This window comes from Anser brachyrhynchus (assembly GCF_964034855.1).
Source record: "Anser brachyrhynchus genome assembly, chromosome: 1".
In the NCBI taxonomy this organism is placed as follows: domain Eukaryota; kingdom Metazoa; phylum Chordata; class Aves; order Anseriformes; family Anatidae; genus Anser; species Anser brachyrhynchus.
In genome coordinates, this window is record NC_137694.1 from 209,096,204 (window position 1) to 209,111,727 (window position 15,524).

The 15,524-nt window shown below is 43.2% G+C and overlaps 1 protein-coding gene across 1 annotated transcript in view; it reads left to right on the forward strand.

Annotated features, from left to right (window-relative positions):
- Positions 1-720: 720 nt before the first annotated feature.
- INTS4 (integrator complex subunit 4) overlaps positions 721-15,524 on the forward strand; it is a 33,667-nt gene continuing 18,863 nt past the window's right edge. The window contains exons 1-12 of the mRNA XM_080576336.1: positions 721-851; positions 1,356-1,550; positions 4,299-4,416; positions 5,084-5,190; positions 5,740-5,925; positions 7,042-7,092; positions 8,151-8,239; positions 8,505-8,625; positions 9,180-9,251; positions 10,101-10,275; positions 13,004-13,209; positions 15,140-15,282. Of these exons, the coding sequence (XP_080432462.1) occupies positions 798-851; positions 1,356-1,550; positions 4,299-4,416; positions 5,084-5,190; positions 5,740-5,925; positions 7,042-7,092; positions 8,151-8,239; positions 8,505-8,625; positions 9,180-9,251; positions 10,101-10,275; positions 13,004-13,209; positions 15,140-15,282 (1,517 nt within the window). The 5' untranslated portion in view covers positions 721-797. The remainder of the gene's footprint in view (positions 852-1,355; positions 1,551-4,298; positions 4,417-5,083; positions 5,191-5,739; positions 5,926-7,041; positions 7,093-8,150; positions 8,240-8,504; positions 8,626-9,179; positions 9,252-10,100; positions 10,276-13,003; positions 13,210-15,139; positions 15,283-15,524) is intronic.

The window sequence follows — 15,524 nt, forward strand, 5'->3', positions numbered from 1 at the left end:
AATTTCACCTCATTTGCACTAAGGGGTCTGATTGTCTGCATTTTACAAGGTTGTCTGTCAAGCTTTCTTATCACTGCAAGCATCTCTCAATACCACATTCCTTCCCTCTAAACAATGTAACTGTGTGCAAAAACAACATTTTTGTTCCCACCTACATGGGTTCGCAGCATCTTTCACCACACTCAGGGAAAAACCTGAGGGAAGCTGAGGGAACCACCACCACAATAATAATAATAATCACAATAATAATAATAAATAATAAAACCACAGTGGAGCAAACCCACTGGGGCAAGGGTGGTGGGCATCAGTCTTTGGAAATGCTGCCACTTGGCTCCATGTGGAGGGTATTTCTGAGGAAAAACAAGCCCCTGTGGGGTGCAAAGTTGCTCCTGGGGGGGGTCAGGTTGGAAATTTGGAGACATTTCTTCTCAGAAAGAGCGGTCAGGCGTTGGGACGGGTTGCCCAGGGAGGTGGGGGAGTCCCCGTCCCTGGGGGTGTTCAAGGCAAGGTTGGACGTGGTGCTTAGGGACATGGTTTAGTGGGTGACATTGATGGTCTCTTTCCCAACACTGACCCTGTGATTCTATGCGCCCCCCCACCCATAGGCGGCGCAGGCCGCGCGGCCGCCATCTTGTGGCGGCTCTCCCCCTCCCCGCCGTTCCCATGGCAACAGGAGGCCGCCCCTCCCTCCGCGGACCGCCCGACCATAGAGGCGGACCTCCAGCTGGGATAGAGAGGCCGGGACTCTATGGTGCGGCGGCGGAGGGAGGGGCCAGTACGGTGGCGGCGACGACAAGATGGCGGCGCACCTGAAGAAGCGGGTGTACGAGGAGTTCACCAAGGTGGTCCAGGTAAAGAGGGCCGGGGGCGTTTGGGGGGGCTTGGGGGGAGTCCAGGAGTCTCCCGTGAGGGGTAGGGGGGGGAGAGGGTTCGGGGGGAGGCGGCTGCCGCCTCTGGGGAAGGGGGTGGGGGGGCTGCTTGGGGTTTTCGGGGGGGGGGGGTCTGTGAGGGGTTGTTTAGCGGTGTGGAGGGGTCTGGGGGTGTTTATTTTGGGGTTGGAAGGCTGGAGGGTCACTGCTGCTGGGGGAGGGGGGATTGTGGTGATCCCAGCCCGGGGAGGAGGAGGGCAAGGGGTTTTCTCAGGGCTGGAGGAGCTGCTCTGGAGGGGGAGGCGAGGGAGGAGCGGCTGTTTGGGGTTGGAAGGGGCAGAGTTTGTCACAGATAATGTTTACCTGCGGGTGGAAGCTGCCCCAGAGGGCTGGGGGGTGTTCCAGGGTAAAGAGAACCGCCAGTGACTGCTGTAGGAGCTTCCTCAGGGAAATATTCACCCAGTGCTTCTGCCCCGTGCCCCGCAGCAGCAGCACGAGGACCTGTCAGCTAAGAAGCTGCGCCTGACCAAGCCCAGCAAGTCCGCAGCGCTCCACGTCGACCTGTGCAAAGCCACCTCGCCTGCGGATGCCTTGCAGTACCTGCTGCAGTTTGCCAGGAAGCCCGTGGAAGTGGAGAGCGTGGAAGGCGTTGTCAGGATCCTGCTGGAGCATTATTATAAGGTAGTGAAGCGGGGAGCCAAGCACACTTTCAGAATCCTCCTTCTGACCTTGTTATCTTGGGATGGGGTTGGATGTGGAATAGAAATTCTCTGGCTCCTGTGTTGCTGTCTCAGATGCTTTGCATGAGGAGAGTGAGTCTTTTACATCCATGGTTGCAGCTCATGCCACCTGGTCCCTTTGCTGAGGGTTTCAGGAGTTAGTGGCAAAGATGTGAGTTATGTTATCTCTGCAGATGGTCTGCATGTTTAATTTTAAATTAACCTTACAAGCATCAGAAGACATGGCGAGAAGTTTTCCAAGGAACCAGGTTGTCCAAAGCTGGCTCAACTTTGTTTAAATATTTCCTAGTTTTTCTAGGAGTGAAGAAACATTTTAACTGATCCTTACGTTACGGACGGACCACCTTTAAGATGTCATTTATGAAAAACTCTTAAAGGAAAAACTTTTCAACAAAAAATTCCTAGCAGCAAGACAACAAATAAATAACGCTTCACGCTATCTGGTTATTGATCCTTAATTTGATAAATCAAACGTTATTGTAGCTAACAAAGCTGCACTGTAAGCTGAAACATTTCTCATAAATGTCCTTGTTCTGTTTGTTCTTTGCTTTGTAATTGAGTCTGCTCTGCTTTGAATTCACACTAAAGCTCTAACCTGTGTTTTATCAGGTTCTGTACTTAATTTGCTTTTGGCTTGTGTGTTGAAACTGTTTTACCTTTATGTTAAAGGAATTTACTTTCATTTTTGGACTATTCCACGCTCAAAAGAGCTAACAACTTAAGGAACCTAACTTTGTAGTTTTCCATGAAGAAAATCATGGTTCTTGATTTAAAAATGCGATTTCAATTTGTGTTGCAGTCTGTATTAGAAAAGAGACTCTTACAGCTAGAGATGAGGTCAGATTTTCAAGTGCCCAGCCAGTTACAGAAAGCAGCCTTTGAAAAGCATTGCAGTCCTGCAGCCGACCTTATGGTACTTAAGGCCAACGTTTTCTGAAGAACCGGTTTCTGAATATCTCCAGGAAGCCTGCGACTGAACTGGCCTTTCAGAAACTTAACCCTGAAAGTGGGAACTGCGGTGGAGGCGGTTGTATGATGATAAAGTTTGTTTGTAGTATCATTGTTTTATTTGAGGTCATGCTGCATCCTTTTACTCCTTTATAATGCGATAGGCCAATAGGACTTCTGTGAACTGTTCCCTGAAATGGGTCAGAAAAACAACCTGCCTTTTTTTTTCCCCTCCATTTCCACCTCACGGTTCCTGTGGCCGTGCTGACGGTTGAATCAACGTAGCTGAGCAGGTGGCGTGCTGCGATGGTGGGGCACAGAATGAGCTGGCCTTGCTGTCAGTGGTGGCGTGCCGTTAAATAGTGCCCGAGGAGATCCCAGAAGTCTCTTCCTGACTCTTGAGCGTGGCTGGGATGAGGGGTTAGAGGCACAGTAACTTACTGGTGTTCTGCTCGTTAAGGTGGTGATCGGACCTTTAATATAAAGGAAAAGTTTCTCGTTCCCTGCTTGCAAACCATTAGAAAGAAGGAGAAAAGACCTGCTTATAGCCTGGTGGTGATAACATTGCAGAGATGCACGAGGCATTTAAGAGTGCCTTTGTAAGGTCCTTTTGAAATTGTTGATTTCAGCTGTATTTGCAGAGGGGATTGTCCTTTTATTAGAGGTGGGTGTAAATGTCAGATGTTACCCTGCAGAAATCTGTGCATCCTAACACTAACGGACGTAGTCCAGCGAGAGGAACTGCTGTCCAAGCCCAAGTTTCCAGTTCTAAAGAGAGAAAATGCTTCTGGGCTCAGTTTAGAAAGAGGTTGCTCCCACAGGCGTAGCATTTGTCAAGGGAGTATGGCACGTAAGTAAGGAGTAAGTCTCTCCTAAACGCTGCTGAAAGATGTAATAGTAATTGTAATATTACTCCACCTGTCGGAAGATATAATAGTCCTGCCTGTAGCGTTGCTGCACCTCTGTGTTCAGCATTGTACACTTGCTTGGTTTAAAATCCAAACTTGTTTTTGTCTTTGTATTCTACGTTGGTTCACATTGACAGTGTGAATTTCCTTCCTCTTAGGACTAGAAGTGTTGGGTGCACAAGTCTGTAGAACGCTCAGATTAATAACTCTTGGAAATACACGAGCTTTTAAAAAGAATTTTAATAATTGGTGAAGCTTATGTAATCATCACCTGTGACAGCTTTTGCTGTTGCTTAAGCGAACAAATGTATGCAGCTAACGTGATGCTTTTCTTTTATTATTTTACCTTGCTGTGTTTTCTTTTTCTTAATTGTCAGATTGGCATGATTCCTCCCCACCGTTAAGAGAAACGCTACTTTCCACAAGCCCACAGACCGTGATGCTTAGCAGAGGTCAAGAGAGCACCAGGATCAGTTCATCTTCTAAAATTCTCATCTTTATTTATTAAAAACTTAAAAGATATGAACATTATCGACAATGAATTTTCCAGGATCTTGAAAACCTAATTATTTAAACTTTAAATTTTCAAACAGTCGTTAAGGCAATTTTGAGGAATTATAAATAAAAGGATTATTTTGAAATGTCCTGGAAGCTGCCACAGAAACATTCCCGTGTGGTTAATTTCCTGTGAGGGGTGCTGTAAAAGCAAACAGGAGGAAGTAGGCTGACATTAAAATTCAGTCCTGTGTGCTGAATTGTAAATGGGTCCTGCCTCTGTGTAATGTTTTTTGCTCTCCAAACTGAAAAAAAAAGATGTCTGTTGTTCCTTCCAGGAGAACGATGCCTCCGTGAGACTGAAGATTGCTTCCTTGCTGGGTTTGCTATCGAAGACTGCAGGATTCTCCCCGGACTGCATCGTGGATGATGCCATTAACACACTTCAAAATGAGAGTAAGTCACACTTTGCAGATGGCGCTTGAGGTCAGGGCAGAATCGTGTGGCATTTAAGCGTTTAGGCCAGTGCCAAGTCCCTTGCATACACACGTGCATCTGAAATCTGTGACTAGTAATTATTGCTCAGAGTGTTTATTTTCTGAAGTGGCAGACAGCTCACTAGTCTGAGGGGAAGAAAACATTTCCTCACAAGTGTCTGCCCTATTTTTATTTTTATTTTTATTTTTATATTCGCTGTTTATATGCACGTTACTCGATGCAGTTTAATTTAATTGTAATGTCATTTAGTGGCAGTCCGGGTGCACAGTAGGATCAGCTGTTGAGTGAGCAGTGAAGGTTCACAGGATGTAGCCAGGAGGTTGAGGGAAGAGATTATTACCCTTTACTCAGCACTAGTTGGATTTTACCTGAAATACTCCAACTTTTGTGCTCCTGGTGCCAGATAAATGCTGGTAAGTTTGGTTGAGTTCAGCAGAGGGTGACCAGGGTGACTGGAGGCTGTTTTACATGGTGTGCGAGGAGAAGCCAAGGCACCGGGGCTTATTTTTGGCCCTAAAAGGAGAAGGCTTTGGGAGGACCTTCAGACCTGAGTGATTCTGTGGTTCTGGGGCTGGCGAGGAGCTCAGCAGAGAGGCAGGTAACTTTTCACTCTTTTCTTTTGCAGAGTCTCATCAGGTCCTTGCTCAGCTGCTGGACACCCTGCTGGTGATCGGCACAAAGCTCACAGAGAACCCATCTGTCAGGATGAGGCTGGTAGAGGTAGCCTGTAAGGTAAGGCAGCTGCCCTGAGGACGCAGCTCCGTAGCAAAGCTCTGCTCTTGCGTATTCATTTTGGGATTCAATCTGTTTTGGGAGAGAGCTTGAAAGTATTTCAATTTAAATCAGTGACTTGAAGCTGAACGTGGTGTGAGCACACCACTGACTCCAGGTAGCAAGTCTGTAAATGGCACTGGTGTTTGTGAGGCATCTTTGCAGCTTTTTAAGATATTTTTCTCTTATGTTTTATAAGCAAGTCGGTGTTTCGTAGATGATATTTAGAAACTCAGCTAAGAATATTGCCTGATAAATAGCTTAATTTATTAATAGAAAGGATTAAAAAGCATAAAATATTTAAGCAAATGCGTTTATAATCTTTTTAAATTTTCATCACTGCCAGGGGAAAAAATATGTCCTCACTGCTTAACTTATTTTCATTTTTTCATCAAACTGCTAAAATACTAAAATTTCTTCACTGCTAGAAATCCTACTGTGAGTAGTTCTTTTTGAAGGGATAAAAGAAGGATACAAATCCAATTATATCTATTCTCTTGTATTTCGTAGCATCTGACAGATTCTTCCCATGGTGTAAGAAATAAGTGTCTTCAGTTAATTGGCTGTCTTGGACCGGTGGAGAAAGGTGTTGCAAAAGAAGCTGAAAGCCAGGCTGCCAAAGATGTCCAGAAGATAATAGGAGATCATTTTAACGACCAGGACCCTCGCGTTAGGACGGCAGCTATAAAAGCCATGGTATGTATTGCTAATACAGTGGAAGAAATCGTTTGGGGTTTCATACGGGAGATCTTTCAGAAATTTTTAGCAGCAGAAATACGAGCAATGACCGTGCAACGGAGAATTTTGGTTGATGTGAGTTGCTTGCGAGTACATGGGTATAGAGAACTTTCTCTGTTACCCTTAAAGTTTATAACAATATCCCATCTAACCTGATGGTGAACAAGGGCATTTGAATTATTGTTATTAAACTCTGAAGAAAGAAGCAAGGTGCATTATTTGAGGGGTCACACTTCACTTGCATCTGTCCAGGATCCCCCTCTGCTGGAGGTTGCGCCCGTCCTTCATTTTCATTCAATTTTGACTTTTTTCATATGACTTTTTAAACCTGTTTAGTGACTTCTCTAATGACATTTGAACCAAATCCATAGTAAAATGTCTAACCTTAAATTTAAAAATTACAGCACAAAGTCAGCTGTTTTGCTTTAGTTTGAAGATCCTGAATGGATTCAGGGTCACCCTACCTCTTGTAGGGTTTTTGATCACGGTTTTCGTTGCTACTGTGTTTTTTATCATTTTATTTCTGTATTTTACACTGTGTCACCAACATGTTGTATTTTGAAGTGAATACAGAAAAGCAACTGTTTCCTTTGTTGTTGACTGTTTTCAATACTGCTGTTCTTGTTTGTCAGATTTAATGTATTACTTTGTTCCAAATGGAGACAAACAAGGTTTAGTATGATAGTTTTTTGTTGTTCGTCTGGTTGGGTAGTTGAAGATTTATAGGGCATGAAAATTCACTGGCAATGCTACTTTTGGGTCCATGTTTCAGGTAGTGGATGAAACTGAATAACACTAAGCAATTGTTTGAAGTTTGGGAGACTGAACAGACAGTATATTTATATAAACGGTATTTTCCTAAGCAATCAAAGTATAAGTGGTTGTGACATTTAAAAGTTTATACTGAAGTCAAGATTTGTATTTAAAATACTTGTCGGGACCAAGATCATGAAATATCTTAATTATAGCAGCAACCAACAAATACAAGCAACTAATTTTACTCAAAGTAGGAAGAGTGATGAGAAATGACACTTAAAACTATAGTTATTTCTCTTTCTTTTTCTTCCCCTGCAGCTTCAGCTTCACGAAAGAGGATTAAAATTACAGCAGGCTATTTACGGTCAGGTAAAACCTCGTATTCATTTGTATTTATTTTATGGTTGTTTGTCCATCTTGCTTTTTTAGATTCTATGACAGTGTGCTTTGAGAGGTGAAAGTCAATGAACAGAGGTGGGGTATTTCACATGCAGATTGCCTGTATTCTTTGTTGCCCTATGGCAGTGGAAATAAACTGTTTTGCATCTTTTTGATCTCAAATGCACTAAATTATGTGCGTTGATGGGAATATACTGTTTACTGGGGGGAGATAACCATAGGAAGAGCAAGGTATTGCATAATTACTGCTGTCATCTTGCCATCTCGAAGTGTTAAACCCTTGCATATTGGAGAATACATGTAATGCCTGGGCTTGTTACAGAATCACAGAGTGGTTTGGGGTGGAAGGGACCTTAAAGCCCACCCAGTTCCACTCCCCCTGCCATGGGCAGGGACACCTCCCACCAGACCAGGTTGCTCAAAGCCCCATCCAGCCTGACCTGGAACGCCTCCAGGGATGGGGCACCCGCAGCTTCTCTGGGCAGCCTGTGCCAGTGCCTCACCACCCTCTGAGGGAATAGTTTCTCCCTTACATCTAATCTAAACTGATGCTCTTTTAGTTTAAAGCCCTTACTCCTTGTCCTGTCCCTACACACCCTTGTAAAATGTCTCTCCCCATTTTTTTTATAAGCCCCTTTAAACGATGGAAGGCTGCAATAAGCACCCCCCAGAGCCTTCTCTTCTCCAGGCTAAACAACCCCAGCTCTTTCAGCCTTTCTTTGCTCCAGCTCTCTGATCATCTTCGTGGCCTCCTGTGGGCCTGCTCGTGTTATTTCAGTAGGGTTGCAGAGCTCAGTCCTAGGAAAGATTCATGCTGTGTGCTTCCCACACAGTGCAGGCATATCTGGAGCACACTGCGTGTGCCTAACAGACTTTATTAGGACTTCCCTACCTGAGAAAACTTGGAAATATGGGGGATGAGAAGAGAAGACTGATTTTATCCTCATTTATAATCTGTCTGGACTGATTTATGGTGAGGGTCATAAATCTGTGGGAAACGGTATATTGGGTTGCAAATCTTCTTTCAGGCCTGCAAGCTGTTGGCAGACGATTATGAGCAAGTGCGCAGTGCTGCAGTTCAGCTAATTTGGGTCCTCAGTCAACTTTATCCTGAAAGGTACGTGCTGTGTACAAAGTGACTCAAAATGGAGGCACGGTAATATCCTAATCTTGGCAGTTTTGTGCCAGGAAGTGTCAGGAGCAGCTGTTAAAAATTGATGCGTTCAAAATGCTGACACCTGATGAGAAGGCACTGATCCAGATGACGTTTTGCTTCCTGATATTTATTGTACGTCCACGGGAATTCAGTTCAGTTGTTTTTTGTTTTATGTCACGCTGCGTGACATCGGATCAGCAAGCTGAGTTACGTTTCTCTATTCTAGCATTGTCCCAATTCCTTCGTCTAACGAAGAAATTCGCTTGGTTGATGATGCATTTGGAAAAATCTGTCATATGGTTAGCGATGGCTCCTGGGTTGTTAGAGTGCAAGCTGCGAAATTACTGGTACGGTGCATTCTTTTCTTCTCTATGCGAAAGTAGTTCTTGTTATCTTACTTTTCTTTTTCCATCTACTTGAAAAGAAATGGGAAGAAATTCAATAACTGCTTAGATAAATTCATACCAAAATTCTGAGAAGGAAAAAAGAGAGGCTGAGTGCTTGGTGTTGAGTTTGTTTTTTCTCAGCTGAGCTCTGCAATGATTCTTTCCTTGAGGTTAGACAGCTGGGTATCCAATAAAAAAGCAAGTACTTGGAATAATTTCCCCTTCTACTTCCCCAGCACATGCAAACAACTGAACTCAAGAAAGACCAGATTAAATTCAGTGGGAAAATAAGCTGTTCTGCTCGTGTTAAGCAAACTCTTCTGGGCTCTGACATGCAGCAGTGTCAAGCACTGGATAAAACTGTTAGAAAGAAAAGAAACAATTCGACCCTGTGTTGGGATGTATCAGGAAATTGTATGGTGAAATTGAGAAGAATTACTTCCTTTTGATATATTTTTTTTACTTACTCCCTTTCTTACTCCCTTTTGATATATTTTTTTTTTCCTGTCCTTTAGGGTTCCATGCAACAAGTCAGCTCTCATTTCTTGGAGCAGACCCTTGACAAGAAGCTCATGTCGGATTTGAGGGTATGTAAATGCTTGTGTGTGTGGTTTTTTTTCACTGTGCACTAAAATCGCACAACACCTGTTAACGTTGAGCGTGTTTGTTTTGCGTGTCCTTGCCTCAGGGCCGCTGAGAGTTAATTGATGACGGCAGGTTTTCTTTTAGATTGAAGTCAGCGAAGCAATTGCCAGTTTTAGATTTCATTAGCTGAGCCGCGTCATACACAGCTCTAGGCTATTCAGGTTTCGCAGATGAGAGGTAAACACTTGTGTTCTTCTGACAGCCGTTTGGCTAAAAGCTCCGTTTTGTACAGAAAGATTGCATCCTGAGTTTGCATCCTGAGTTTGCAGGCTTACGGCAGCATCCTGCAAGATCTGACTGGTAGTCAGAGACGTTTCAAGAGCGATGAGCATCTGGAGACTGGAACCTTTGAGCCCTATGAGCAAAAAAAAACACTTTTCATTAAAATTTCTTCCTTAAGTAACTTGCTCAAGGTATTATGTTCCGTTTCTCTTGCCTACAAGACAATAATGAAGCCAGAGCTGTGGTATCATCTGTTTTTGTAGGCTGGATATTGGATGCTTGACTAGACGGGCCTTTGCTCTAACACAGTTTGGTGAAGAGAAGTATTTAAGAATGTGTTAATTAGAATGTATTAATTATTATCCTTTCCCAACATCAGAAGTACAAAGAATTAGTGGCAATTAGAAATATTTGTAGAGGAGAAGGTATTAATAGCTTTTCTCAGCATCTGCATGACTATGTCAGTGTCTAAACCCCAAGATACATCTGTTTTTGAATTAAAAAATAATATTTTGTTGAGCCATCTTTAAAGTTTACCGTGGTTGTAACTGAAAAACTTGTTTGGACAGAGGAAGCGCACTGCGCATGAACGAGCCAAGGAACTTTACAGCTCTGGGGAGTTTTCAAGTGGCAGAAAATGGGGAGATGATGCTCCCAAAGAGGAAATCGATACAGGTGCTGTAAACTTGATCGAATCAGGAGCTTGTGGAGCCTTTGTTCATGGCCTGGAAGATGAGATGTATGGTAAGTGTCAACTTACGCAGGGACCGAGTTGCATAGGACATACAGGCTAATAATTCTAATGTATTTATTTATGAACAAAAAGATCACCTGGCTGGCATGTGTCTCCGTGCGTGAGGTTTTTTGTTTAGTTTTTTAAACTAATTGCGGACTTCAAGGTGTTGGATTTTTATTCCGTTGGGATCCAGCAGTTGTTTCAAAGATATTAGTGGTGCACAGTATTTGGGGTAGAAATATTGAACTGAGTAGCCAAAAACAAACAGTTCCCTATAAACAGTAAAGTTTTAGTAAAATATCTGGGAAGAAGTGGTTGCTTATGCTATTCAGAAACCCACTTTTTTTTTTTGTGACTTAAATTTAACAGTTGAATGTGTTCTAAACTGGCAACATAAGTTTACGTTGTTTGAAAATGGTGTTTTTCTCTGGAAGAAGGAAAATCAGATTTGCTGGGAGGCTTATAAAACTTGTTATTTAAATCAAGGCACTGCAAGAAACCTCGTCCAGGGAGTCCAGTAAGAACTCCTTGTCAACATCGCAGCTTCCGTCCTCGCAAAGGTCAGAACTAGCGGAGAAAAGCCTTCATATTCCTCGAAATATTTCAGAATCCTGCAGTTCCGATGAACAGAAGTTCTCTTCTAATTTCTAACTGAAGTTTGTCCATGGCCAACTTATACTTTGTTCTTAGGCAGTGGTAGGTTTTGGATTAAATTGTTGCTGCTTCTCTCAGGGACTGACTTTCCTAATGAATTAATCGACAAATTTAATTTTGCAAGGGGCTAAGCCAGGCTAAGTTCCTTTTGGTCAACACTGGTGTTAAAAAAAATATATATAAATAAATAAAACTTTCCCCTTGGCCAGTTAGAATGAATACTCTTGAAAGTCGATGACTGGTTCTGGATGTTTTTGGGTGCGAGGATTTCAGGTGAGGTCTTGCTTATATCTTTAGCAATGTTATTTATAATTCTTTAACGGAAATACCTACGTTTTAAGATCATATTGATGTGTTCTAACATACCAGGGTCTCCCAGCCTTGCTGTGATGAACTGGAGGCCTTTATCTGGTCTGTTCTTTTAAAAAAGGATAAATTATGAGTATCAAATTGAAACATGGGCATTCTTGAGCTTTTAAACTTGGCTGTAGCATTGACTGTGCTGATGGCCTCAGGAAAGTCTGTGTGTTTTAGCCTTTCTAGCCCAGCTTTCCTGGGGATAAAGTGGAGATTTATATTTCAAAAGGCTGTTGAGAACGGCTGGTATTTGTATAAAACCATGAAAATGCTCAGCTCTGAACGTTATTCTGATTTTGATTCTAACACTGCTGCAAGGATGAAACTAAATTAGAAAGCAGAAAAGCTCTAACAAAAATATCTCTAGTTTATTAATCCACGACTCACGCAAATAAAAGCGTGCTTCCCTAATAGCTAAACTCTCCCTGAAGCTCAAAAATGCAACTTTTTTTCCGACTAACGATGAAAATTTTCCACTGTCTCAATCCATTGGTCTGTGAAACTCGTTCTCCAGTTTGCTGAGTATTGGGATTGCTGGTAAAATGGAGAGATGTGGACTATGCACAGGGCTCTGAGTAGTGTATGTGTCTTCTTCCACTGCAGCATTTTTAAATCCTGCTGAGCTATCTTCTTCCTGGCCCCCAGCACTGCTTAATTTCTTGAGTTCCATCTTTAACTTGAATCTAAATCAATGTGTCAGTTTATGAATGCAGTGTTGGCAAATGCGTGGTGGTGGTGGTTTTCCTTCCAACACCGTGGCCTTAATGACCACGGAGACTCGTAGCCGTGACAAAGGCTTTGTCACAGAAGCAGCAGAGGTCTTGCTGCGTTTGCGTTTTTCTGCTCAATCAGAATAATCGGGAATCAAGAATGTGCTTTAAGAACAATAGGCCTGAAAGCTACACGCAAGTTTAAGTAAATGCTTTCAAGACGAGCTAATTTGAATGAAAAATAGAAGTGTGCTTAAAACAATAATGTTTGCAAGACATCAGATTAATCTTCATTTTTATGATGCCAGCACATAAATGTTATGGAAGTTAGCAAGAATGGCTGTAGGGAAGAGAAGCTCGTCTCCGCATAAGCTTGTTATATTTGGTTACCCTTAAAATTTTCTGTTCTACAGCATAAATATATTCTGAATACTTGTGTTTTTTTTTTCTTCTGCTTAAATTGAGTCATTTTAATAATTAGGTGGCTTTTTCTTTTTTTCCTTTCTTTTGAGGAAGTCGTGAAGCAGAGGAATTTCGTTCTGTTTACTGTTGAAACGCTGATCCTCTTGAGCTTTTCAGCAATTCGCAGCGTGCTACATGGCAAGCTAAAAACACAGTGAATGCTCTGAGCAATTAAAACGTCTGGAAGAATAAAGCAGGCGGAGTTTAATTATCGAAATTAGCTTGCTTAAGATACCAGGGTTATAGCTACACTTGCAAAACGTGCCATGAAATATTAATAGCTGGGCAGGAGACCTTCTTTCACCTGCAAGTCCCTTTGCAGGCACTTAAAGCAGCAGCACGAGCCGTAGTGGAGGTGAGGCTTTTGATTTGAAGGCTTTCCTGTGAAAAGGTCCCCAGTGTCATGGGTCCCTGCTCACTCTCTGTCATCCTCAGTGTTTCCTTAGCAACTCCTGTCCTTAGCCCAGTCCTTGAACAATCCGAGGCCTGGCTGTTGCTCGCTGTATCCTTTTAAACAGCGCTAACGATTGAATCCTTCCCTTTCTTTCAACAGAGGTTCGCATTGCTGCGGTCGAGGCCCTCTGTATGCTGGCTCAGTCCTCGCCTTCGTTTGCGGAGAAATGTCTCGATTTTTTGGTTGACATGTTTAACGACGAGATCGAGGAGGTGAGGTTGCAGTCGATACACACGATGAGAAAAATCTCCAACAACATCACGCTCCGGGAAGACCAGCTGGATACTGTGTTAGCTGTTTTGGAGGTAAGAAGAACTTCTTAAGGAGGGGAAAAAACTGCTTTCCAGCTTTCTTTCAGGAGTTACAATAATTACATAATGCTGATCAACCCCTTCTGAGCTGAAACTGTGCACCTTTTTTGTTTCCCCGCATCGTCTTTAAACACTCCAAAGACTCCTACTGTCCAGTAAAGACTCCTAGTAGCCTGTGATCTCCAGTACAACAGAATATATATTTTTTAATAGGCGATACTCAGATAAAAGCTCTCTGCCATTGATAACTGTGCTGCTGCATCATGTGGGTTCCCTTCTGCCTCGTTTTCTGGACCAGCACTTCACAACGCTTTGTAGACAACAGCTTAATCTTTGCATTTCTTTTGTTCAGCCACTTTCCCTACACCTTTGCTCACCAAACAGAGCCAGGGCACCCACCTGAGATCTTTCTCTACTCTGGCAGCTGACTGTTAGCATGCTTTGTGGATTAGTTTTGGCCTTTCCCAACCAGTGCTGTCCCAGTCAGCGCCCAGCTGCACGTGGTAGGGAGGTTTCTGCTTCTTTGGGGCAGTCTCCCAGCCTTGGGTGAGGATGAAAAGCCTTCATCTCTGTCTCTTTACCTGCTCTTCACATGACCCTGTGCAGCAGTGGCTGCCTTCAGTACTTTATCTTCAGTATCCTCCTGGATAAAGTACCAAAATAAAGGTTTTGGAAAAAAACAGCATTAACTTTGTTGCCTGAGTTATAGGGGCAGGGGTAACTTCCATTTTCCTTCAGCTGCTTTTACTTGATCTGAGTAACTCTCAGCTGCTCCTTGCTTTTCTCATCAGACTTCACATTCTGATTTTCATGGTGTTCTTGGTCTGATTTTCAGAGCTGTGTTCCTCTCTGTCCCTCTGTAGTCTTCTGCCTTGCTCGTCTCCATCCTGCTCTCCAAGTGGTCCGTGCAGCTCACCTGGTGTGTTTTATTTCCATGGTTATTTCATTACAGCCTTTAGAGTACATCATCTCTTCTAGTCATATCCTGCACCAAAATAAGGACCAGCTGAGCGCCCCCCGAGCTTTCCTCCTCTGGTCATTTGTGTGTGTTAGCTGTCACTTAAGAGCCTTTACAGGAGGACTGCTCTTCCTTCTTTTGTGTAAGACAGTGATGAATGTGCTGTTGATATTTAGCAAATTGTAATTTAAGAAAAAAGGGAAAAAAAGAATCCACCACTGAAATGCAGCCAGTTCTTGTATCCTGTCAAATTTGCGCGTTCTGTCCACCAATGCCACACAAATGCTGACAGCAAGGAAGTAGAATGTATTATGGAGCTGCAAGGTGTTTTTTGGCAGAAGGCGTGCAATTAATTATGCTGGAGTCCAGCCACGCTATTTCTAAAAATACTGCTTGAGGATTGCATGAGCTCCTCTCTACGATATCGCCTGAAACCCTCTGAAGGCTGGTGACTGGGGTAAAGGCTTGTGGAATCGGCCTTCAGCTGTTGCTAGGCTTCTCTGAAGAAGGTAAAACAATTTCCTGAGATAGGTGCCCAACAAAAATCTTTGAGTTCCCCAGCACGGTGAGTTTCTGTTAGTGACGTAGCGCCCTTAAGCACAGACACTTAAACCAAACGGTGGTTTCTGTTCTGTTTTTGAGGTCAGTGGTGAAAAAGATTAAATTCGTTCCATTAAATGAAACACGAGCGTAGATGAGACCAGCAGCAGACTGCAGCAGTCGCCTGGTCTGTCAGTTCGTCTCTGTTTTAGCTATATTAATTAAACACATGCTGTTTTGCAGATGCCCCTAGTGCTAAGGAACAGTTCCAAGGAACACGAACTGCTAAATTTAAACTAAGTATATGCACAGGTATGCCCCTCCCTGAGCACTCAAAGGTGGTGATGTTTGTTGTTGTTGTGTTTTAGGATTTTTGTTTAGGATTTGTTTAGGAGGTTGTTTTAGGATTCTTGTTTCTTGTCTTAGGATTCGTCAAGGGACATCCGGGAAGCTCTGCATGAGCTGTTGTGTTGCACCAATGTCTCGACTAAAGAAGGCATCCATCTTGCGCTGGTGGAACTTCTGAAAAACCTGACGAAGTATCCCACAGACAGAGAATCCATATGGAAGTGAGTGTGTTCAGCGTCCTCGCGTGTCTCCTTAGTTTCCTACTTTCTTAAAAATTGAGGCGTTAGGCAAACGTTGAACTAGCCAAGAAGGTAACAGGTCTAAAATCCTGTTACTGGGTGAATCCTTGGAATGGCGGCTGTGCATACGTTGTATGTATTCACGACTGACATAGAGACTCCACGTTTTTCTTGCTTTTCAATACTTCTGGTGGGAATCCAGAAGTGACGACCATGCTGGGGAA